Consider the following 24,015-nt stretch of genomic DNA (forward strand, 5'->3'; position numbering starts at 1 on the left):
AATATCTAAAATTTCAGTGCTTTGACCCAGCAACTATACTCCTAGTGATATATCCAGAAAATAGCCTTCAACTGACCGATGTTTCTAGAATGCAAAAACTTTCCCAGAAATACAGGGTCTCGTGTTTAAACAGGAAAAAATATTTACCAATATTTTTTTCATTAAGTTAATCTGCTTGGGGAACAGTATGTGGTCTTCCCGGTCTCCTCTACAATCTTTTTGTTCTTCGAAGACAAGGCCCAAGCTAGTCTCCAATTATCTATACCGCCTCAACCTCCAGAGCACTCAGATTACGGTAAGATATGTACCACGTTGGCCAGTCATTTCCTTTAACAGTCTTTTCTAAAATTTTATTTATTATTTTTATTTTATGTGTATGAGTGCATTGCTTGCATGTGTGTAAGTGCACCTGTATCGTGCAATGGCCACGGAGGTCAGAAGAGGGTATTAAATCCTCTGGAACTGGAGCTACAGATGGTTGTTAGTTGCCATATGGGTGCTAGGAATCGAACCTGGGTCCTCTGCAAAAGCTGCAAGTGCTCTTAACCACTGAGCCATCTCTCCAGCCACCTACCCCCCAAGCTTTAGCAATTTACAGAAGACTTTTCCACCTGGTAAGGGCAAAGAATTGCAGTTTGAAGACTTGATAGACACTGCCATGACAAAATTTATTCTACCTGATACACTAACGTTTTTCAGCTTTACATTTATAAGCAACAAACACTGCTTTTTACTGAACTCTGTCTCAGTCTAGCAGTAAATTACATCATCCACAGATTATTTTACCTCTTCCCAGAGGTGGGGGGTTGACACAGGCTGACCCCCAAATCCTGATCCTATTCATCACCACACCCAGTAGTCACTCACAAATGTGTGTCTGTCTGTCTGTCTGTCTGTCTCTCTGTGTGTTCTTATGGGTACATACATGGACAAATGCATATAAAGGTGAGAGGTCAACCTAAGGCCTGGAACTCACTATGCAGACTCTGCCCTCCAAGTTCTAGAATTAAAGGCATGTGTGACCACCACAACTCATTCACAATTTTTTTAAAAATACCACCCAGGGACAGCAAGATGGCTCAGCAGGTGAGGATACCACTTTCTACCTTGCCTGGCAACCTGAGTTGAATCTCCAGAACCCACATGGTTGAAAGAACCAACTTTTTCAAGTTGTCCTCTGACCTCTGCACATGTACTATGCCCACACACACACAAACAGATACACACAGAATTAAATGTTAACAATTTTTAGCATCTTATGATTTTATTAGGAATAATTCCAAATGGGTTATGAAGAAAATTTGAGTTTGATGAATTCGAATTTTAAAATAACTCTTAATGAAGGTAAATTCACCAATAAACAGTAAAACACCAACAGAATTATCTACTGGGCAAAGAGGCTGATTTTAAAAACATCATGCAACATAAAAAATAATAATAATAAACTGAGTGGCAGAGGTGGGCAGATCTCTGCGAGATCAAGGCCAGCCTGGTCTACAAGTACACGGGTGAAATAGGGACAGGATTCAGCTGGACAATGCTCCAGTAGCAGAGAAGCTGTCAGCACTGGAGCGGCGGACAGCGACCTATCTGCTGCCGCTCCCAGAGACGCCTGTGGCCAGAGCCGTGCCGCGACTCGCCAGGTGTGGCGGGGACCCCGAGATCCAGGGGCCCAGAGCGACCCCGAGATACCTGCACACCCCACGCCTGAGGCCCATAGAGACACAGAGAAGCCCGTGGGGCCAGACCCGCCTTCCTCCAGGCGCACGGCGGAGAAGCCTGCGGACCAGCCGTGCCATCCCGAGAGTGCGCGCAGGGACCCCGGGCGCCCAGCGCGCGCTCCCTATAATGCAGGATTAGGGTACAACTGTTACTTCAATCATTAGTCACTGTATTTTGAAGGCCAGACTTATGGTTTGTTCAGAGATATAATTTGCTCAAATGCTCAGTAATCTTCTGCTTAGTTGTACTTCAAGTTGAAATAATCAGTACTTAGTGATTTATTTTAGATGTAAAAACTTTTCTTCTCTTATTTGCTGGGTTTTATGCTTAGCCTATCTCTCTCTCCCCTTGACTTAATATTGACTACTTTGAAGCCGAAGACAATTTGTTAATATTAAAACCATCTAACTCCGGGCGTGGTGGCACACGCCTTTAATCCCAGCACTCGGGAGGCAGAGGCAGGTGGATCTCTGTGAGCTCAAGGCCAGCCTGGTTTACATAGGGAGTTCAAGGGGGGCGGGGGGTAAAGGGGGGCCCGGTTTCAAAAAAACCAAAAAAAAAAAAAAAAAAACCATCTCAATATGAACTCTTTGAAACCAGCACAGAATTGGTATCAAATCCAAACCACATAAAGTTTGGCTGACAGAAGCCAGGAGTTAAAAAAAAAAAAATTTTAAGGTGCCATTTAAAGAAAAAAGCGGTTAGCCAGGTGTGGTGCACACACCTTTAATCCCAGCAGAGGCAGGCGGATCTCTGTGAGTTCAAGGACAGCTGAGGCTACAGGGAGTCCCTGTCTAAAAAAGGCCAAAAAGAAAAAGAAAAAAAGTGACATCTGCCATCCCAGCACTTGGGAGGCAGAGGCAGCCAGGCAGAGGCCAGCTGGGGCTACAGAGAGACCCTATCTCAAAAAGACCAAAAAAAAAAGTGACATCTAACCTTTATCTCAGTAAGAAAAGCTTTTTCAATAAAAATTTACCTGGGGCTGTAGAGATGGCTCAGTGGTTAAAAGCACTGCCTGTTCTGGCAGAGGATCTGGGTTTGAATCCCAGCACCCAGAAGGTGGCTACAAACTGTCCTTAACTCCAATTCCAGGGGAATCTGAAGCCCTCTTCTGACCTCCTTGGACATTGCATGACACAGATGCACTCACATACATGCAGGCAGTACACTCATACACAGAAAATAAAAATAAAAATAAAAAGATTTGTCAAAACCTTTTCCTTAGCTTGTACAGTTTGGCTTCCATTTCCATCCTTATTCTTTCCCTGGCTTTACTTATCGGTACATTCTTGTTTTAGAGAAGCATGATAGGATATTTAACAACCTATCTTCAAACACTGAAACATAGTAAAATAAAATTTTATGGGGTAATACAGACCCAAATTAGTGCATGTAAAACTGATGAGGGCTGGAGAAACAGTTGCCTAGCATGCACAAAGTCCTGGGTTCAATTCCCAACATCACAGGAAAACAGGTATGGTTGCACACCTGCAATCTTAGAACTCAAGAGGTGGAGATAGGATCAAAAGTGCTAGGTCATCTCTGGCTACACAGTAAGTTGAGGAAAGCCTGGACTACATGAGACAATGTCTCTTTAAAAAAAAAAAAAAAAACAAGTGATGGGGGCTAGACAGATGGCTCAGCAGTTAAAAGCACTAGCTGTTCTTACAGAGGACTCAGGTTCAGGTCCCAGCACCCACATAGCAATAAACAACTGTTTGAAACTCCAGTTCCAGGGTATCCGACACCCTATTCTGACACTTAAAATGCATGTAAGCAAAACACTCACACATAAAATAAGTAAATAAAAATTAAAAAACGGGGTAAAGAGATGGCTCAGTGGTTAAGAGCACTTGCTGTTCTTGCAAAGGACCTGAGTTCAGTAGTCCCCAGCATCCACATCAGGGGGCTCACAACCTAATTCCAGAGGATCTGAAACCTCTGGCCTCAGTGGGCACCTGCACTCATATGCACATATCTCCCCCTGCCCCAAACACACACACACACACACACACACACACACACACACATAATTAAAATTTTTTTTAAATACTAAAAAACATTTTTTTTAGAAACTGGTAAATAAGGTTGATGGAGTGTATCATGCCAATTTCATGGTTGTGATCTTAACTACAGACACATATTACCAGTGAAGGAAATGGGTGAAAGGTATAGTTCTCTGCATTATATAAATCTATAATTATCTCAAACATTTTTTAAATTGTATGGGAAGATTTTAAAATTTACTACAAAGCCATAGTAATCAAAACAGTATGATAATGACAAAGTAGATACACAAATTGATAGACTACAACTAATATTCTAAAACTACATCTATTTATCGAGAGTAAATTGTTTTGACAAGAAAGCTAACATCTCCAAGTGTTGTGGCTCACACTTTTAATTCCAGCACTCAGGAGGCAGAGGCCAGTCTGGTCTACACAGCAAATCTCAGGTCAGCCAGGGCTATGTAGTGAGACCCTTTCTCAAGGAAAAAAAAAGAGAACACCAAGTCTCTTCAATAAATGGTGCCAGAACTACTGCATACTTGCATGCAAAAGAACAAAGCTGGACCTTATATTATATACAAAAATTAAATAAAAATGGATCAAAGAGTGGTTAAAACTCTTGAAATGTGTCAGTCTTCATGGTCCAGAATAGAAACATGGAGGAATGGGCAATGACCGACTGACTGCTGATGGGTACATGGCTTCTTTGGCGTGCAATAAAAACATTCTGGAATTAAATGAGGACAACAGTTGCATGACCCTATGAATACACCTAACATTGTGCACATTTACATTGAAAATGATGAATTATATGGTATATGACACCCAAACCAATGAGACAGAAGTGATATTAAGATTATATAAGAGAATATATAAGAGAGTTTAAGGAAAGCAAAAATTTAAGGGGGAAAAAATGAACCATAAAAAAAAATGCTGCTGGGCATGGTGGCGCACACCTTTAGTCCCAACACTCAGGAGACAGAGGCAGATGGAGCTCTGTGAGCTCAAGGCCAGCCTGGTCTACATAGTGAGTTCCAGGCCAGCTGGGCTACAGAGAGACCCTTCCTAAAAGAGACCAAAAAGAGAAAAAGCTAAAGAATTTAGATCCCACTCAAAATATTTTTAAATAGGTGTTTTTCCAGAAACTATATTATGCTAGAAATTATATCTTTGCAAATATATATATATTTGGGGTGTTTTTTTTTTTTTTTTTTGGTCTTTTTGAGACAGGATCTCCCTGTAGCCCCAGCTGGCCTGGAACTCACTATGTAGACCAGGCTGGCCTTGAACTCAGAGATTTGCTAGCCTCTGACTCCCAAGTGCTGGGATTAAAGGCGTGCGCCACCACGCCCGGCTATAAATATATTTTTTGAAAAATGATGTCATTTTTAAAAAGAATGTCAGCTACATATCAATCTAAAATTAAGCAAGAAACCGGGTATGGTGGTGCATGCCTTTAATCCCAGCACTCAAGAGGCAGAGGCAGGTGGATCTCTGTGAGATTGAGGCCAACATGGTCTATATAGAGAATTCCAGGCCAGCTGGGGCTATAGAGAGACCCTGTCAAAAGAAAGAAAGGAAGGGAGGGAGGGAAGGAGATAAACAAACAAACAAATAAATAATAAAATTAAGCAAGGAAATAATTTTAAAGTATTTTTAGAGTTTGACAATCATGTCCCATACCCAGAACAATTACATACAGGTGCAAATCACAAGCCAGTGTGAGAGATGTTAAAGTTAATTGCAGCACTATTTAAGTTTTATAGTAGCGAAAGTTGGAACACTCTAAATGTTCATCAACAAAATGGGTAAATAACTGAAATTCTTTTTGTTTTTGTTTTGTTTTTTGTTTTTTGTTTTTGAGACAGGATCTCTCTCTAGCCTCAGTTGGCCTGCGCTCACTATGTGGACCAGGCTGGCCTTGATCTCACAGCAATTTGCCTGCCTCTGCCTGAATATAATTATGACTCAACTAGAGCTACATAAAGCACAGACCATTATGGTGAAAAAATGCCAATAAAGTTTAAAAAATGTGACCTTGTTCTTAGAAACAAGATATTGTTTACAAATATATATTATATATTTGCATTTATTAAATGCACAATAAACAGAAAAAGCAGAGACATGCAAGGGAAATAATAAACATCAACTCACCATACTAATTATCTCAGGGAGATGGTCTCAGGAGAATACTACATTACCATGAAAAGTAACACAAAGTGATTGCTATCTCTTAATAATATTAATATGAAAGATATTCAACAAAGTTAGGTGGTAAGTTTACAGATGTTCATTTGGGTTTTTTTAATATTTTATTTATTATCTTTATTTTATGTGTATGATTGTATTGCCTGCATGTAAGTGCACCCACATCATGCAATGCCCAAGGTCAAAAGAGGGCATAGGATTCCCCTGGAACTGGAGTTACCAATAGTTGTTAGCCCCCATTTGGTGCTGAGAACTGAACCCAGGTACTCTGCAAGAGCAGTCTCTGCTCATAACTGTTGAGCTCTCTCTCCAGCCTCTCATTTTGTTATTCATCTCTTCTACAGACTTGGAGTAAAGGGTTGAGGATATAGCTCAGTTGGTAGACTGCTTGCCTAGCAAGCACCACATAAGGAAACAGGCATGGTGGCACATCCCAGCACTCAAAAGGTAGAGGTAGGACTATCAGAAGCTCAAGGTCATCCTTGATTACATAGTGAATTTGAGGCCAAACTGGGTTAATTAGACACTGTCTCAAAACAGGACAACTGTTTTGAGGTCCAGGAACTGACCCAGCACCAAACTTCTGATCACTTTAAAGCAATCAACTATTTTTTGTCAGTGTTGGTCACTATTTCTTAACCAGTGGTTTAAATGCTGTTGCAGCTAAAGGACAGTGATGACATTTATTAAAAGAGAAGCAGAAGGAATAATGACGTTCAAGTACAAGTTAAGGAAGGCCATAAAATTAGTCTAATTCTGCTGGGTGTGGTGGTGTACACCTTTAATCCCAGAACTCAGGAGGCAGAAGCAGGCTGATCTCTGTGAGTTCGAGGCCAGCCTGGTCTACATAGTGAGTTCTGGGCCAGCTAGAACTACAGAGACCTTGTCTCAAAAAAAAAAATTAGTCTAATTCTAAAAATCTGCCTCACAATCACCTTTGCCAAGGTTTGTGTCTGAAATCTTATACAGCTTTTTAAGACATCTCTAGTAGTTTAAAAAAAAATAGATAAGAACTGACTCTAAAAAGTAAGTTCTCTGATCTCCACTCACACACCGGGGCATGTGTATACCCCACACACATCATACACACATACAATGATAATAAGTGAAATTAAATATTTTTTTTAAAAAGAGAAAATCAGGGCCGGGCATGGCGGCACACTCCTGTAGTCCCAGCACTTGGGAGGCAGAGGCAGGCAGATCTCTGTGAGTTCAAGGCCACCCTGGTCTACATAGTGAGTTCCAGGACAGCTGGGGCTACAGGGAGACCCTGTCTAAAAAATAAAAGACAAAAAAAAAAAAAAAGATTTAGCTGGGCATGATGACTAAATCCCAACACTCAGGAGGCAGAAGCAGATGGATCTCTGTGAGATGGAGGCCCGCCTGATGTACACAGCAAGTTCCAGGACAACTGGAGATACATGAAGACCCTGGCTCAAAATATCAACAATCAAAAGGAAAAAAAAAAAGATGAAAATTTTTTTGTGTTTATGAGTATGGGCACGTGGTGCACATATATATATGCACCGCGTGTGCCTGGTGACCACAGAGACCAGAGGAGGCATCAAATCTCCTCCTGGAAATGGAGTTACAGATGCCTGTTAGCCACCATGTGGGTACTGGGAACTAAACCTGGGTCCTCTGCAAGAGCAGCCAGTATTCTTAGCCACTGAGTCATCTTTCCAGACCCACTATGAAATCATTTCTTTTTTCTTTTTTTTTTTTTTTCGGTCTTTTTGGGACAGGGTCTCCTGTAGCCCCAGCTGGCCTGGAACTCTCTTTGTAGACCAGGCTGGCCTTGAAGTCACAAGAGATCCGCCTACTTCTGCCTCCTGAGTGATGGGACTAAAGGCATGCACCACCACGCCTGGCATGAAATAATTTTTAAAGCACATCAGAACAGGAAAATTATTTTTAACAGGAGAAACAGTCTAATTTAATATTTTAATATATATTTAATCTCAAAATAAAATTTGTGTGTATGGTACGGGGGATTAAATCCAAGTACCATGCTATGCAGGTACCATACTGCTGAGCCAGAACCCCAGCCCCACCCCACCTCCACCCCTTTTTTTGTGAGACAGGTTTCCTCTAAAGTCACTCAAGCTAGGCTTGAACTCATTCTGTATTCAGGAAGATCTTGAATGTGTGATCTTTCTGCCTCAGCCTTCTAAGTAGCTACGATTATAGGCCCGCACTAACAGATTCAGTTTGATCATAAAATTAAATATATATTAAATTTATTTATTTAAATATATTTATTATATAAATTAAATATGTGTGTATATCAAAAGCAGGATGCATGATACATACTTGTTATCGCAGCACTAAAAGCCAGCCTAGGCTACACAGACAGAGTTCAAGGCCAGCCAGATGCATCATTTTTTTAGGATTATTTTTATTATTTTATTTTTCTGCAGTACTGAGAATTTAATCCAGGGATTTATACACCTAATTACATGCTCTGTCATTGAGCTACACCCCAGCCCAAATGATCATTTTTAATTATTTTTGAGACAAGCATTCATATAGCACAGGCTAACTTCACACTTCCTATATAGCTGAGATTGGCCTTAAAACCCCAGATCCTCCTGCTTCAGCCTCCCAAATCCTGGGATTACAAGCACCATCATGCCTAGCTCAATTATTTTTAATTCTTAAGAGGTTCCAGTTGTGTATGATAACTCACACTTGTAGGCCAGCACTCTAAGAGGCTGAACCAGGAAACCTGACCCAAGTTTGAAGTCAGCGTAGGTACCCAATGTGTTTAAAGCCTACCTAGGTTATCAAGAAAAGAAATGGAAGAGAAGGAGGAAAAAGAAGAAAGTCCGCAAAGATTATATATTACTGTGGAAGAATTTGTGAATCAAAAAAGTTTAGGAAACCTAAAGGAGGTTACTTTTGTGACTACTAACAGCACCTGGCATAATTCTAGCCCCTGATGTTATTATTAATAAGCAAATTAGAAAATTCCTAGTAATAATTCAAAAAGGGGGCTGGAGAAAAATTGCTCAGAAGTTAAAGAGCACTTGCTGTTCTTACAGAGGACCCAGTTTAGATCTCAGCACCCATGGTGGCAGCTTACAACCACCCATAACTCAAGTTCTAGGGGATCCAACCTCCTCTTCTGACCTCCCTGAGCACTCACATGTGCACAGAGACAGAGACAGAGACAGAGAGCAAGAGAGAACAAAAGGAACAGAGAAGAGTTAAATAAAAATGTATTCACTTAATAACTGTATGCTGTTAATATCAAATTCTAAAATAAAATAGGTAACTCCACCATGACTAAAATTAATTTCTGTTAAGTGAAAAACAGAGGATTCTGCATTAGTAAATATGCGAAAACCAACATTCACTCAAAATGTAACTTGAAAAAAACTTGAAAGGTTGAGATCAAACCATGAACTCAAGTGATAAAAGAGAAGCAGTTAATACCCCAGTATGACGGCACATGCCCGTAATCCCAGTACTCAGGAGGATGGCTGACACAGGAAGATTGTGAACACAAGGCCAACCTGAGCTACACAATTACATGAGCTACATAGCTCAAGTCTCAGAAGGGAGGAAGGGGACAGAGGGATGAAGGGAACGGGAGAGAGGGATGGAGGGGAGGAAGAGTAAAAAGAAGAAAGGCAATTAGAGAGATATGGCATAAATAAAATAAAAGGGGGGGGGTACAAGAGCGTAATTCCAAGAAGAAAAAACTAGAAAATGTCAAGTAAATAATGAAAGTATAAGAAAAGGGGGAAAGGAAAGAAAGTAGCAGTCAAAGAACAGAACAATGGAGGGCATACCCACAGGGGTTATTTTGTCAAACTGAAAAATCATTCAGGGCAGAGCATTATTTAAGTGGTAGACAAGTTTCCTAGCAGCTGAGTGGATGCTAAATATTCAGATACATATTTTGTACTCCCAAAAGTACAACTGAAGTTTCATTTTATTTTTGAAATAAGTTCATGTTAAAAACAAAAACTAATATAAAATTTCTGTTCAACCAGTTACTTCCGTATATAATTCTCAAGATAAACTACAAATCTATTAAGTCATATTCAACAAAAACTGTTTTGCTCTAAATAAATACTCTGCTTTTCCCTGTATATTTATATTTATGCCTCTACACTGTAGCAAATAAAAAGCATTTGGGTATCTTGGGACTCTTCCACAGAGGCAGACGGTCTACGATGATGTGTTATAGTGGCTGGAGCTGAGTAACCCTAGTTAACTAGCCCAACCTCTTTCTGCATGTCAGGAAGTTTCAATTCTAGGTGACAAGGACTCTAACTAAGGCTTAAGAAAAATAAGGACTATGGTACGTCACAAACTCACAAAGTACAGTTTCAGGAGAGGTTTGATGCAGAGATAAGAAAGTCATGAAGTCTTCAGCTTCATTTCCTCTGCCATCCTCCCTCTTCTGGAATGTGCTCTGATTTGGGGTGAATTCAGCTGTGAACATTAGCTGTAACAGTTTTAGAGCTGGTTACCACACAGAGAGAAGACAAAGCATCTCCTTCATAAACACCCACAAAGAAGTCTCCAACAAGTCCTGAGATCACTCTGATTAGACAGCTTGGGTCACATGCCTATCTCAAAACAATCACTACAGCCAAAACTTGCAATGTATTGATAGTGGGTATATCATTCATTCACAGATTAGACAGATGATGATAGATGGTAGATGATAGATAGATAGATGATAGATAGATGATAGATGATAGATAGATGATAGATAGATAGATAGATAGATAGATAGATAGATAGATAGACAGATAGACAGATAGATAGATAAATAGACAGACAGACAGATAGACCTATATCCCTGAAGCTGGAGACGATTAGGAAGAGAAAAAAAGGCGCAATCACCTTCCATTCCTCTCCTTTTATTGCACCCCTCAGAAGATATGCTCCATCAATATCCACTTAATGCCTCAGTTCTCTAACGATTGTAGGCTGAACTGTGTCCCACAAAAATATACGTTAGGGGGCTTGAGAGATGGCTCAGCAGTTAAGAGCATGTACTGCTCTTCCAGAGGTTCAGAGTTCAGTTCTCAGCCTCCACTTTAGGTAGTTCCCAACTGCCTATAATTCTAGCTCTATCCATGCATGTGTGCACACAGACACATAATTACAAATTAAAAATAAGTCTTTTAAACAACCTGTATGCTGGGGCTGGAGAGATGGCTCAGTGGTTAAGAGCACTGACTGTTCTTGCAGAGGACCCGGGTTCAATTCCCAGCACCCACATGGTGGCTACAAGCCATCCTTAACTCCAGTTCCAGGGGACTCCAACGCCCTCTTCTGACCTCTGCAGGACTGCACGACATGGATGCACTCAGATACATTCAGGCAATACACTCATACACATAAAATAAAAAATTAAAAAAACGTATGTTGAAAGCCCTAACCCTGGGTACCTGTGAATGTGACTTTTGGTAAGCTGGGTCTATGTAGATATAATCACATTAGGAAAACGACATACCTGTACATCCATATTGACTGATAGCCATAAGGGAAGAGACACACAGAACACACAGAAACAGTGCATGTCAGAATGAAGTGATAATGGCAGAGACAATCTACAAACCAACAAAGGCCAGGGATTGCTGACACTCTAGACACTATAATAAGGCATGGAACAGATTCTCCCCAGAGTCTTCAGAGACAGCAAGGCACTGTTTTTACATGATTTCAGACACATAGCCTCCAGAACTATGAGGAAACCAGATACTAGTCAGCAGTGGGTAGTGCAATAACACACTAGGAAAGTAAGGTATTAGTACCTTACTCAAGGCTCTTATACTTCAAGTATGAGAACCCATGATTTGCCTAGGCAAAAACTCTTGATTCCTTCTGGAATTTCTTCCTCAGAGGGTCTAATTACTCAACCTCATAGATCTGACCAGAGCCCTTTTCTCTGTAATGTTTTCCATCAGAGCCCCCAAAACACTTGCGTCTTTCTAACACCAGCATCATATACGAAGTCCAGTACCATATACTGTCTGTATTTCTGCCATGAAGTTCTAACTGCCTATCTCCTGTTCAGAATTTTGTGCTCTCTGAGAAAAGAGCAAGGCCTGATTATCACCCTCATATCCTCAAGGTAAGGGCATAATATTTAGCATATAATAATCATTCAGAGGACAACCTACAAATTGAACATGTTGATGGTTCATCATAAAAGAAGGTAATGGGTGTGGTTAGAAGAAATGGCAACTATGACAAACTGAAGAGAAAGTCCCACATGGTGGCACACCCCTATAATCCTAGTACTTGGGAGATGCAGGCAGGAAAATCAGAAGTTGAAGGTCATCCTAAACTACAAAGGAAGTTCAAGGACAACCTGGGCTATGAGACCCTGTCTCAAAAAGTCATTTAATAAAAATAAATAAATAATAAAATCAAACAAACATGGGTTCAATGGTAGAATGCTTATTTAACAAGCACAAGGCCCTGAGTTCAGTCCCCAGCTCCATATGTGGGGGAGGGGAGGGAAAGATAAAAATGAAGGAGGAAGAAGAGGGGGTGAGATGGGCTTAGAAGGTAGAACCTACCTAAGTAGAGAAGAATGGAAGTGGGGTGACAAGGAAAGAGAACAGAAAAACTACAAAGTAGAAGGATCTGATTGAGGGGAAAATGTGTATAAAGGAATGTAAGCCTGATGCTGACGCCTATTTTATAGATAAGAGGAACTTTGCACGTTTCCTTAAGTTTTTTAAATTAATTTTATTTGGAGAGAGGAGGCAAAATGTGCCATATTACCCATGTGGAGGTCAGAGCACAATTTTTAGGAGTTGGTTCTTTTCTTCCATATGGGTCCTGGTAGTCAACTCAGGTCATCAGGCTTGATAGCAAGTGCCCTTACTTGCTGAACCATCTTGCTGATTAGAGGAGTTTTAAAAGAAATTTTCTGCCAGGCATAGTGGCTCATGTCTAGAATCCTAATACTTGGGAAACTAAGGTAGGAGGATCACCATGAGTTCAAGGCTAGCCTGGACTACACAGTGAGAATAGTGACCTAATCACAGCACTAGGGAGGCAGAGGCAGGAGGAGGATCTCTGAGTTGAAAGCCAGCCTGGTCTACATAGCAAGTTCCAGGACAGCCAGGGCTACAAAATGAGACCCTGTCTGAGTAAAACAGTAGCATATTTTTAAAAGATTTATAGGAGAAATGTGGAATGGACTCCAAAAGTCTGAGAGACCAGTTATGGTTGCAACACAGACAGGTCAGCAATAAGGAAAAGGGCCAGGTACAAGAGACCAGACAGCAGCAGGAGGAACAGAGAGGTACAAACTAATAAAAATCTAAATAGTCAGGTACAAAGAGTCAAGGCTTGCATGTCTTGCCCTTTTGTTAACTAGGATTGAAAGAAGAAAATGAAAAAGACTACTTTTTTCAATGAGGACATGAAATTTGATGTTAGATGAAGATCAGGATGAGGTGACAGCAAAATACCCCAATAAAGATACCTAGCAAACAGCTCAGGAGAAATATGAGTACAAAAGATATATATGGCAGTCATGTGGGTAAAGATTATTGTTTAAGGGTTCAAAGAAATATGTTATAGAGAACCTAGGTATGGTAACACAATCCACAATCCCAGCACTTGGGAGGCTGACCCAGGAGGATTACTACAAGTTTGAGGCCAGCCTGAGCTATGTATCAAGTAGTACCAAGCTAGCCAGGGCTACATATCAAGATTCTGTCTTAAAAACAAATAAATAATGTATTAAAGAATTTCATTCTCTTATTCAATAATATTTATTGAGCATTATGCCCCGAATACTATTCTTAACTCTCAAACTATAACAGTAAGTAAAAGGGATTAAAAACCCCTACCCGCATGGGACTGATGGTCAACTGGGAGAAACACAGAAGCCTAAGTTGGGTTCATGAGCATAAATTTAGGGCTTCAGATTAATGCCACTTACTATTATAAGAAAAAACAAAAGTGCCATTTTCTTCAAATTTTATTTTCCAGATTTTCATTTTACTTGTTAGAAGACCAGCAGCCAGACATATTCAAGCAAATTAAGATATTTTTATGCTATCTTTTCTATTATAAAAATCTTTTCACCTTCCTTTGTTTTCACTGTTTGCTGGAATTAGGTCAGCCTTTCCAAAGAATGCTCACAAAGGGTGACTAGACTCAGGAAGAATGAAAGGCCAAATGGTATACAGGATTTCAGAATTAGACAAGACCAAAGTTCAAATTCCAATTTTACACAAGTTCTGTGACCTTGGACAAGTTATTCAATAAATCTCCAAGCTTTGTGCTAGGGTGTACCTCAGTGTAAAATGCATGCCCAGCATGTACAAAGCTCTGAGTTCCATCCCCAGCATGGGAAAAGAAAAAAGAACATTTCAGGGTCAGCCAAATGGCTCAGATGGTAAAGGCACTTACCACCTAGCCTGATGACCTGAGTTTGATCCCAGGAACCCATGTGGAAGGAGAGAAGCAACTCCACAAAGTTGCCCTCTGATCTCTACACATGTGCCATGAAGAGTGCCTATACATAAACATCATACATTCATACACAAGCAATTCTGTTAGAAAATACTTAAAGCTCAGTTTACCATCTATGTAATGGGGATAAAATCACTCTAAGAATTAAAAGGGGTAATTCCTTTAAGTATTTTTATTTATTATTTTTATTTTATTTTATGTGTATGAGTATACTGTCTGCATGCACGTAAGTGCACCCATGTCATGCAATGCCCATGGAAGTCAGAAGAGGGTGTTGGATCCCCTGGAATTGGAGCTGCAGGAGATTGTTAGTTGCCATGTGGGTACTGGGAACCGAACTCAGGTCCTCTGCAAGAGCAACCAGTGCTCTTAACCACTGAGCTCCAAAAGAGGTAATTTCTAAAAGGCATTTGGCATAATGCCTGGAAAAAAATGGAGAAATACTTGAAAAATAGTGGGAGATACAACTGTGACAATCACTAATTCTGCATAAACCAGCACAAAACAGGTGTCAGTGGTTTTTTTTCTTCTACAGAAGGTATATCTTAACAGTATGGATAACTATAAGTACCCAATTCACTGAGTTATTGTATTTAATCTTCCAAAAGTTTTGTATAGCTGTTACTTAAAGAATTAAATGCATATTAATTTCACAAATGTACTTAATATCTTTAACTTTGAAATTGATAGAGACATACTTATTTACCCAAGAAAATTTTCAATAGTAATGTCACAAACAGAAAAAAATGACTCGTGAATTGTAAAGATTCACCTAAAAGTGATACTGTCTTAGGCATCGTCAATCTATAGCTTTTTCTTTGGGGGGGTCTTTTTGAGACAGGGTCTCCCTGTAGCCCCTGCTGGCCTTGAACTCACAGAGATCCTCTATCTATAGTTATTTTTATTAAACTCACACCATTAACTTATTCTCTGTAATTAATCATTTCTATAGCATCTTTCATTTAGGGAAAAAAATTACATGACTTAACTATACTCATAGAATTCAAATTTTGTATCGCATTGTGAAGGTTCCCTGGGGACATAGTGCTACACGATGTATGACAATGCTTAGTAAATCAAACGTACAGTATACACTCAGTGCTAGCTGGTGTGCACGCATATGGGTGCGCACACACACACTAATGATAAAAACTAAAATTGAAAAATGCACCTCAGGCCAGGCATAAAGGCAGAGCAGGCCTCTATGAGATTGAGGCCTGCCTGGGATGGTCTACACAGCAACTTCCAGGTCATTTGGAGCTACATAGTGAGACCCTGTCTCAAAAAAACAAAACTAAACTAAACTAAACTAAACAAAAAAACACCTTGACTTGATGCCATTCTAAACCAAGATGGAAGGCCTGAAGTGTAGGTCAGAAGTGCTTGCTTAGCACACATGAAGCTCTGGATTCAGACCCAGCATTACACATCAGAACTAAGCCAGAAGGTATTCATTTAATCCCTTTTAGTTTAATAACAATGAGGTACATAGGTTAAACCAGGACACATATCACTGTAATCAAAACAACATTTAACTCTTTATCCAGCCTTAAAAAAATAATCCTTCAAGGGGTACCCCAATTGCCTCACCCTGATTCCTGTTTAACATGGAAGAAGCGAGAATAGTCTGAGTCCCAGTTCCCTATTGGCAACTAGGCTAACCTCTTCAGGGGATGGTGTAATAAGAATAGAATAGGAGGCAGGAATTGACTAGGCAGTTAGGGTAAAAAGACCCCAAAGAAAAGCAGACAGTTTTTTGGCTAAAAATCAAAATGTCCTTGGGCCTCTTAGCAACATACTCTGTTCCAGAGGCCAAAAACATCAAAAGTATTTGGGAGGTCTTATCTAATCCATAAAAGATTTTAGGGTTACCTTTTCAGAGGGAGGAATGTTAGAGTATCAAAAAACCCCATTTAAAAAAAAAAAAAAGAAAGAGTACACAAAGTTGTTCAGGAAAAAGTGATGGGGAGATATGTGAGGAGTTGGAGGGGAGGGAGTGGGCGTGGATTGACCTTATATGCATGTATGAAATTCTCAATAAAATTTTTTTAAGTTAAAAAAATCCTTCAACTAAAAGCTTAATGCAAGTTTTTATAAAAGAGCAAGTAAATGACTGGTTTTACATACTTCCTCCTCCTTTTATTTATTTTTATTTTATTGTTGTTTTTGAACCAGTTTTCAGACTGACCTGTAACTTGCTCTGTATACCAGGCTAACTCTGAATTCCTGATCCTCCTGCCTCCACATCCAAAGCGCCGGGACTGCAGGAATATGCCACCATTCCTGCTCTTTCATTTTGTTTAAATGCAAATTGTAGAAGCCATTTAATATAAATACGATCATCAGAAACAATTATAATTGTTTGCCCAGGAAAAAGCACTGGTATCAACTAGTACCAGCTCAAAGTCAATCCCCCGCATAGTCACGTATGACAAATAGTATTGAGGCAATAAATAATCAGGAGTACCTGTCCCCCATTACAGAGGCTCTTCTCTGGACTATTCATATAAAGATACTCAGACCTCTTTCTCTTCCTGGCAATGTACCCCAAACTCATTGTGTACAAAATTAAACTTAGACCAGTCTTTCCTGTGTCCCTGTCTGTTACTGGTATCACTCAATCACCCAAAAATAAGATCTAATTTTTTTCCCTCACCATTACCCTCTCTCTTCCCAAGAACAAACCAAGTGACTTCAGGACCTGTGAGTCCTGAAGACCTAATTATCTCTACACCATACAACATCTACCCTGTCTCCATTACCACTGCCTTTGACCTGTGCAAGCACTCTCCACTGCAAAGTGAATCCACAGACTCTGAACAATACAGAATGATCTTGCTAGGTATGCCCCTTTCAACTATGTGCCTACCACAGTGTCCCAGATCCTAAGAATTTGAAGGTCCCTCATCAGTCCCTATTATTCATTCACTTCGTCTTAGAAGTGCCTAAAAACTGATTCACCTTCAAGGCTATTCCTCCAATCTAAAAGCCTATAATTTCATGAAAGCAGAGTGACCTGTTTTAGTCCACTGCTCAAAATTCTAAATCCAGCCACATATCTTCTCCAGTCTTGCTCCCTTTTGCTCTTTCTGCTCCAGTCACTGAGCCTTCTTTCTAGCCTGTCATAATCCCACCCATTCCCCTACCTCCATATATCATGACCCTTCAGCATCCCAGCCTTCAGCAACATCTCAACTCAGAGACTAGTCTTAGCCTCATTCCAAAATAAGTCATGGCTTCTGTCTCCACTCTTCACCTCCACAATATTAAGCAAAGTTATAATAGACTGATTATTGGATTGTTTTACTCGCAAAGTAGAAGGTAAGTTCCACAAGAACAGAATTGTATCTGTCTTGCTTACCAATATATCTCAAACTTAAACAGAATTCATAAATCACAACATCCTAAGTTACAAGACCAGCCCACTACTCACAGGTCCTGAAGTCACTTGGTTTCTCCATCCACAAAACAAAAGCGCTCATCTTTTCAGTGTCCTAGGAGATCTGACATTACTTGTCTATAATTTTAACATTACAAAATTCTCCTTCACAACTTCTACATAGGCAAAATTTCATTTCCTGGTCTCTACAACTTTGTCTCCATCATTCCTTCTATTTTCCCCAGTGCATTTGCAAATCCTACTTAACCTCAAATGCTCAAATTCAATGTCACCTCTCCCTCCAAGTCTCTGCCATCTCCTAGCCAGTCACCTACCTCAGCTCCTTCGTTTTCATTAAGTTCTCCAGTGGCTCATTCAGGTCTCAGGTTAAATGACACTCAAATGAATGACTTCTAATGACACCAGCTGGTCAGAATTCTGTAAGACCGCCCCGTTTTTATTTTGTTGAGAGCATTTACCATTATCTGAAATTATATTGTTCATTTCTTTCACTTACTTGTTAACTGCCTGTCACCGCCCACTAGAACTTATGATCCATTGGAGCAAGTACCCTGTCAGGTTTACATTTCCTCACTTTCCCATATCAAATATCAAAGCGGTCAATAGGTATCTGCCAAAGGTATGGATGACGCTGTAGTTCTTATGACTAGGGATTCTAGGATTCTGTGTACTTAACCCTCTCCTTACTGTATTCCGGCTCCTTGTGGACTACACCAATCTACTAATCTGTGTGTACTGCCCCAATCCTTTCACAACAGAAGCAAATAATAGGCAAATGCTAATTAATTAATAAGTGATCTCTCCAAGAGGTTGTACCCCAAACCAGGCCAACTTATCCAGAATCCAGGGCAAACAGGAATCTCCCTCCAGACAGACCTTGTTCCAAGATGCCACCTGCGAGTGAGGCTCAAAAGACTAGTTTCCTCCTGACAACAACCGGTGGTACTTCTACCCCTAAAATCTCTCAATACAACCTTGCCCTTCTATCTGCAGCCAACAAATCACTTCTGGGACCTGCTTCTTCGGAGCACGTCTCCAATCTCTCGAGATTGTTAGAAGACAGTGTTTAAGAACTGGCTCACTCACCTTTTCCTTCATACCTCGTTTATCAGAAATAGGCCCATTTTCACAGATTCACTTTTACACACTTCGGGACCCAAATCTACCCCTCAGCACCCAAATACCTCCCAGGCGTTCCCTTGCCTGGCTCCCACCTTTTCAGCCTTCCAGCACAGGAAGATCCCCAAGGCCTGAAATGAACTCCCTCCCAAAAAGCCAAGGGCCATCAAACTCAGTGGGGCGACCCTAACCTCCCTTTTTAATGTCCGCACCTGCCTCTGGCCTGGAACCGTCTCCGGCGCCTTCAGCCCGGCCTCTGGCTGGGCCCAAGCCTCCACTCGCTCCCGCACCCGCACTCACCTGAAGCGGCCCCCGCAGTGCTGGCATTGCTCGCCCACCCAGCCCGCGGGGCAGACGCACTGGCCAGTGCCAGGGTTGCAGCGGCCGCCGTTGACACAGGGCCTGTCACATTCCTTGGCCTCGGCTGCAGCTGAGCCCGAAACCGCCGCTGCCACTGCCGCGGCCTCGGCCTCCCGGGGCGGCAACGGCAGCAGCAGCAGCAGCAGCAGGGAGAAGAGCAGCAAGAGCAGCCGCGGCGGCAGCGACGGCGACAGCAGCCGCGGGAGACGCAGCCCGGCGCCTGGCTCCAGCCTCCAATCCCCAGTCACGTCCGCGTGTCGGTGCCGGCTGCCCTGTCTGCTCACGGGCGCTGCCGTCGCCGCCGTCCTCCTCAGCCTTGCCTCAGTCGCCGCCGCCGCCGCCGCCGCCACCATCTTCCCGGGGCTAAGACGGCGCCCTGCGAACACATACACACCCCGCACGCCGGCTCCGCTTAGCCTGGCCGTGTTGGGCGGGGCTGTGCAGACGGTGGCTCGGGCGGTCAATCCCCGGGGTGGGAACCAGGGCTGCGCGGTGGGCGGGGCCACCGTGCGCAGTGGGCGGGGCTTTCGGGCTGCTGGCTTCTGATTCATGCAGCAGGGTATCCGGTCTACCCCTGGGCCTAGGCGTGGCCTCTGTTTCTGCCTAGGTTTGAATGGAGACTTGTGAAGCAGCGAGTGCCACAACTTCCACTGGCTGCCTGGCTCTTCTAGACGAAGCTGGCTGCATTGAGTGTTGCCCTCCTGGACACTCGGCGCTCTCTGCCCCGACTCCACCTTGGGGACAAAAGGGCCTAAAGAGTCTGCCTGCCTCGTGGTGTGGTGCTAGATGTGATCCTGTAGAAGTGTTACATTCCAGTTTCTAAAGTAGGGATGACGAAACAACAACGCGAGTTACGAGCCTGGCATATGAATAAATGCTTAACAGACCGCCTCCCTTGACAACGTTGAATCGGTGGCAGACCAGCTCCACATACACCTTTAATTCTATGGGAGAAGTTAAGGTTACCTCATACCCCACTACTTATCTTCCAGCCATATCCCTGAGAAGAGCATAGTTCAGAATTAACCGGAGCACCCCCAGCCTACTCAAGTCAGCCGGCAGAGCTCTTCTTACTAACTTCAGTACAACTCCCCATCCCTCAAACAATACCTGTTTACCAACAGGATAACTTTCTTTGATCCTCAACCCTGGAATCTGGATTTGGGCTTGTGTCCTGTCACTCCATTTAACCATTAGAACTATGTGATGAAGGGACAATGTGCCAGTTCCAGCTCTGACTGACGGTAATTTTTTAAACATTTTTTTTTCCTGCCCTGAGAGTCTCTTGCTCTTCCACCTTGCTAAAAAGAATTGTGCAGAGTAGAGGAAAGGCCCCAGCCAGACACAGGAAGCTGGGGAGTCCATCCTAAGTGGGAGATAAGTCATTAAGTGAAGAAACCATCTGGGTTGTTCCAGCCATCTGGGCTGTCCCACATTATCTAGAACAGAGACAAATTTTTTCTACTATGCCTCATCCAATGATAAATTCATTTCTGTTTTAAGCCCATTTTAGAGAGATGAACCAGAACATTGTCTTACATTAATTCTTGTGCTGTACAGAACATTCCTATGCAGCTACTTCAGTGTTTCAATACCTGGGAAACAAGGAAAACACCTCATACTCCTGTGACCTTCCTGCTTCACATCAGAGTCCAGAATTCTAAGATTCTAGAATATATTCCCATACCCAGGTACCACTATCATGACCTTCTTCATTCAGCATCCCTTTAAAGTTGTACTGTACAACAGCCTCACCCCAGCTCTCCCATCACAGATCTTTTCTATTCCCACAGGAAACTACTTTTTGGCCAAGGCTCTACTAAGCTCTAGCACTGGATTCTAGTTTTATGGGGTTTTGTTTTGTTTTGTTTTGTGTTTTGTTTGTTTTTTGATCAAGGTCTCAGGTATTATCCAAAATTTACTATAGAACTGAGGATGACCTTGAACTTATCTTCCGGCCTCTACCTCCCAAATGCTGGAATTATAGGCATGCCCCATTATGCCCATTTTATGCAGTGCTATAGATTAAAAACAGGGTTTCATGCATGCTAGATCCTCTACCAGCCAAGCCACACTCTCAAACTCTTCTCTGGTTCTTTTTCTCTAGCTTTCAACAGGCTCAAATTATATCATTTTTTAAAAATAAATATCATTTATTTATTTAAAAATATCATTTAATGCCAGGCGTGGTGGCGCACGCCTTTAATCCCAGCACTTCGGATGCAGAGGCAGGCGGATCTTTGTGAGTTCGAGGCCAGCCTGGTCTACATAGTGAGTTCCAGGACAGCTGGGGCTTCAGGGAGACCCTGTCTCAAAAAAGACAAAAAAAAAAAATTTTTTACTACATTTATTGATTATGTGTAAGTGGGGGTGAGTACATTTCACACATGCTGAAGTCAAAAGATGACTTTTGCCTAGCACTTGGGAGGCAGAGGCAGGTGGATCTCTGTGAGTTCAAGGCCAGCCTGGTCTACATAGTGAGTTCCAAGACAGCTGGGGCTACTGGGAGACCCTGTCTCAAAAAGACAAAAAAAATCATTTAAAAATAAATATCATTTTTATGGGGGGTTGGAGAGATGGTTCAGTGGTTAAGAACACTGGTTGTTCTTGAAGACCCGGGTTCAAACCCCAGCACCCATATGGCAGCCAACAGCAGTCCTTAACTCCAGTTCCAGGGGTTCCAGTTCCAGACAGCCTCTTCTGTCCTCCGCCGGCATTGCATGACATGGGTGCACTTACCTACATGTAGGCAATACACTCATACACATAAAATAAAAATAATAAAACATTTTTAAAGTCTTATGGATGAAAGGAAGCATTCCTAGCTTTAAAAAAAAATTTACTGCTGTTTATCAAGAATCCCATATGCTTTTTACTCCTGTGTGGTAGACTAAATTGCTACAAAGTCTCTGGTATGGTTTGAATCTGGAATATCTGCACTGGTACATGTTTTGACCTCTAGGTTCCTGCTTGTGGCTCTGTTTTGAAGGGCGTGGGCCTAGTTGCCTTTGAAGGTTGTTCTAGCACCTGGTTCCTACTTGCTTTTTCTGCTTCCCTGAGTTCTACCATGTGCTTCCCTCTGCCATAGACAGAACTACCATGAACTATGCCATGCCTTCCCTGCTGTGATGGATTGAAATCCCACTGTACACATAAGCAAAAATAAATCTTTCCCAAAATAAATCTTCCTTCCTTAAGTTGTATTTATTGGGTATTTTGGTCATAGCAGGACAAAAGTCTTTATCACTCCTTCCGTGGAAAAGGAAACCTAATTCCCCACTCCTTAAATCTTAGTGATTTGCCTGACCAACAGATGAAGATGGAAATGGCATGCTGGGATTTCTAGGCCTGGGTCATAAGAAGTCTTGAAACTTCCTTCTAAATGCCCTAGAACCTGGAGAAAGCCAAGAGCCATAAAAGAATTCCAGTACTCTTAGATTGCCACGATGGAAGGAAGCCAGCCGCCCCCCACCCCTACCCTCCCACCCCCACTTTTCCAGCCAGGAGCCATTCAAGTTTTCCCATCTGAGTTACCAGACAATCACGAAGTCAAGAGAGGGTCATATCTGCTGAACACAAGTTTCTGATACATGAGCAAAAATTATTTTTTGTGTCCTTGTTGAAGCCACTAAGTTGGAGGATGGTTTGTTAACAAAACAGATAACTATGGGACTGGAGCAATGACTCTGAGGTTGAGAGCATTGATTGCTCTTGCAGAGGAGCCGGGTTCAAGTCCCAGCAGCCACATGGCAGCTAACGAGTATCCTAACTCCAGTTTCAGGGGATCTGACTGACATCCTCTTCTTTCTGTCCCTGAGGGCATTGCACGACACCAGTGCACTTACATACATGCAGGCATAACACTCATATACAGAAAACAAAAGTAAATAGAAATTTTTTAAAAACCACAAAAACAAAGATAACTAAATTACTCTAAACTCATTTCCACCACAAGAACAAGAAGTCTAGTGAGGTAGACACTATTAAGGACTCATCAAGAAAGGGCTGGGGAGATGGCTCGGTGGGTAAAGACATCTGTTGTGCAAACCTAGCACTCTGAATTCAATCCAGGAACCCATGGAAAGGGAGAAGAAGAGAACTAATTCCCCAAGTTTTCCTCTGATCTCCACACTAGTGCCATGGCACGTGTACCTTCCCCCCATCCCCCACCACACACACATCATACACACACGCAATGATAGTAATTTTACCGTTATTTTTAATTACATGTATATGTGCTGTTTGTGTAGGGGTTTGTGCACATGAGTACAGTGCTAGAGTTACAGGCTGCTGAAAGCTGCCCAACTTGGGTGCTGGGAGATGAACTCAGATCCTCTGGAAGAGCAGTTTGTGCTCTTAACTGCTGAGTCATCTCTCTAGCACTTTTTAAAAAAGTTTTTGTTGCCAGGTGTGGTAATGCAGGCCTTTAATCCCAGCACCTAGGAGGCAGAGGCAGGCGGATCTCTGTGAGTTCAAGGCCAGCCTGGTCTACATAGTGAGTTCCAGGACAGCTGGGGCTACAGGGAGACCCTGTCTCAAAAAGACAAAAAAAAAAAGAAGTTTTTGTTTTGTTTTATTTTAAGACAATTTCTCCTTTGTATGCTTTGCTGGCCTAAAACCCACTATGTGAATCAGGCTTGCTTTGATCTCACAGAGATTATTCTGCCTGTGCCTCTGCCTCTGCCTCTTCCTCTGCCTCTGCCTTCCAAGTGCAGCTATTGGGATTAAAGG

The 24,015-nt window shown here is 41.9% G+C and overlaps 1 protein-coding gene across 1 annotated transcript in view; it reads right to left on the minus strand.

The window, feature by feature from the left end:
* Atrn (attractin) overlaps positions 1 to 19,835 on the minus strand; it is a gene marked incomplete at its 3' end in the record, with an annotated part of 63,373 nt that extends 43,538 nt beyond the window's left edge. The window contains 1 exon segment of the mRNA XM_029556844.1: positions 19,225 to 19,835. Coding sequence (XP_029412704.1) covers positions 19,225 to 19,835 — 611 coding nt within the window.
* Between the last annotated feature and the right edge of the window lie 4,180 nt (positions 19,836 to 24,015).

This window comes from Nannospalax galili, unplaced genomic scaffold, assembly GCF_000622305.1.
Source record: "Nannospalax galili isolate Female #2095 unplaced genomic scaffold, S.galili_v1.0 scaffold707, whole genome shotgun sequence".
NCBI classification, from domain to species: Eukaryota; Metazoa; Chordata; class Mammalia; order Rodentia; family Spalacidae; genus Nannospalax; species Nannospalax galili.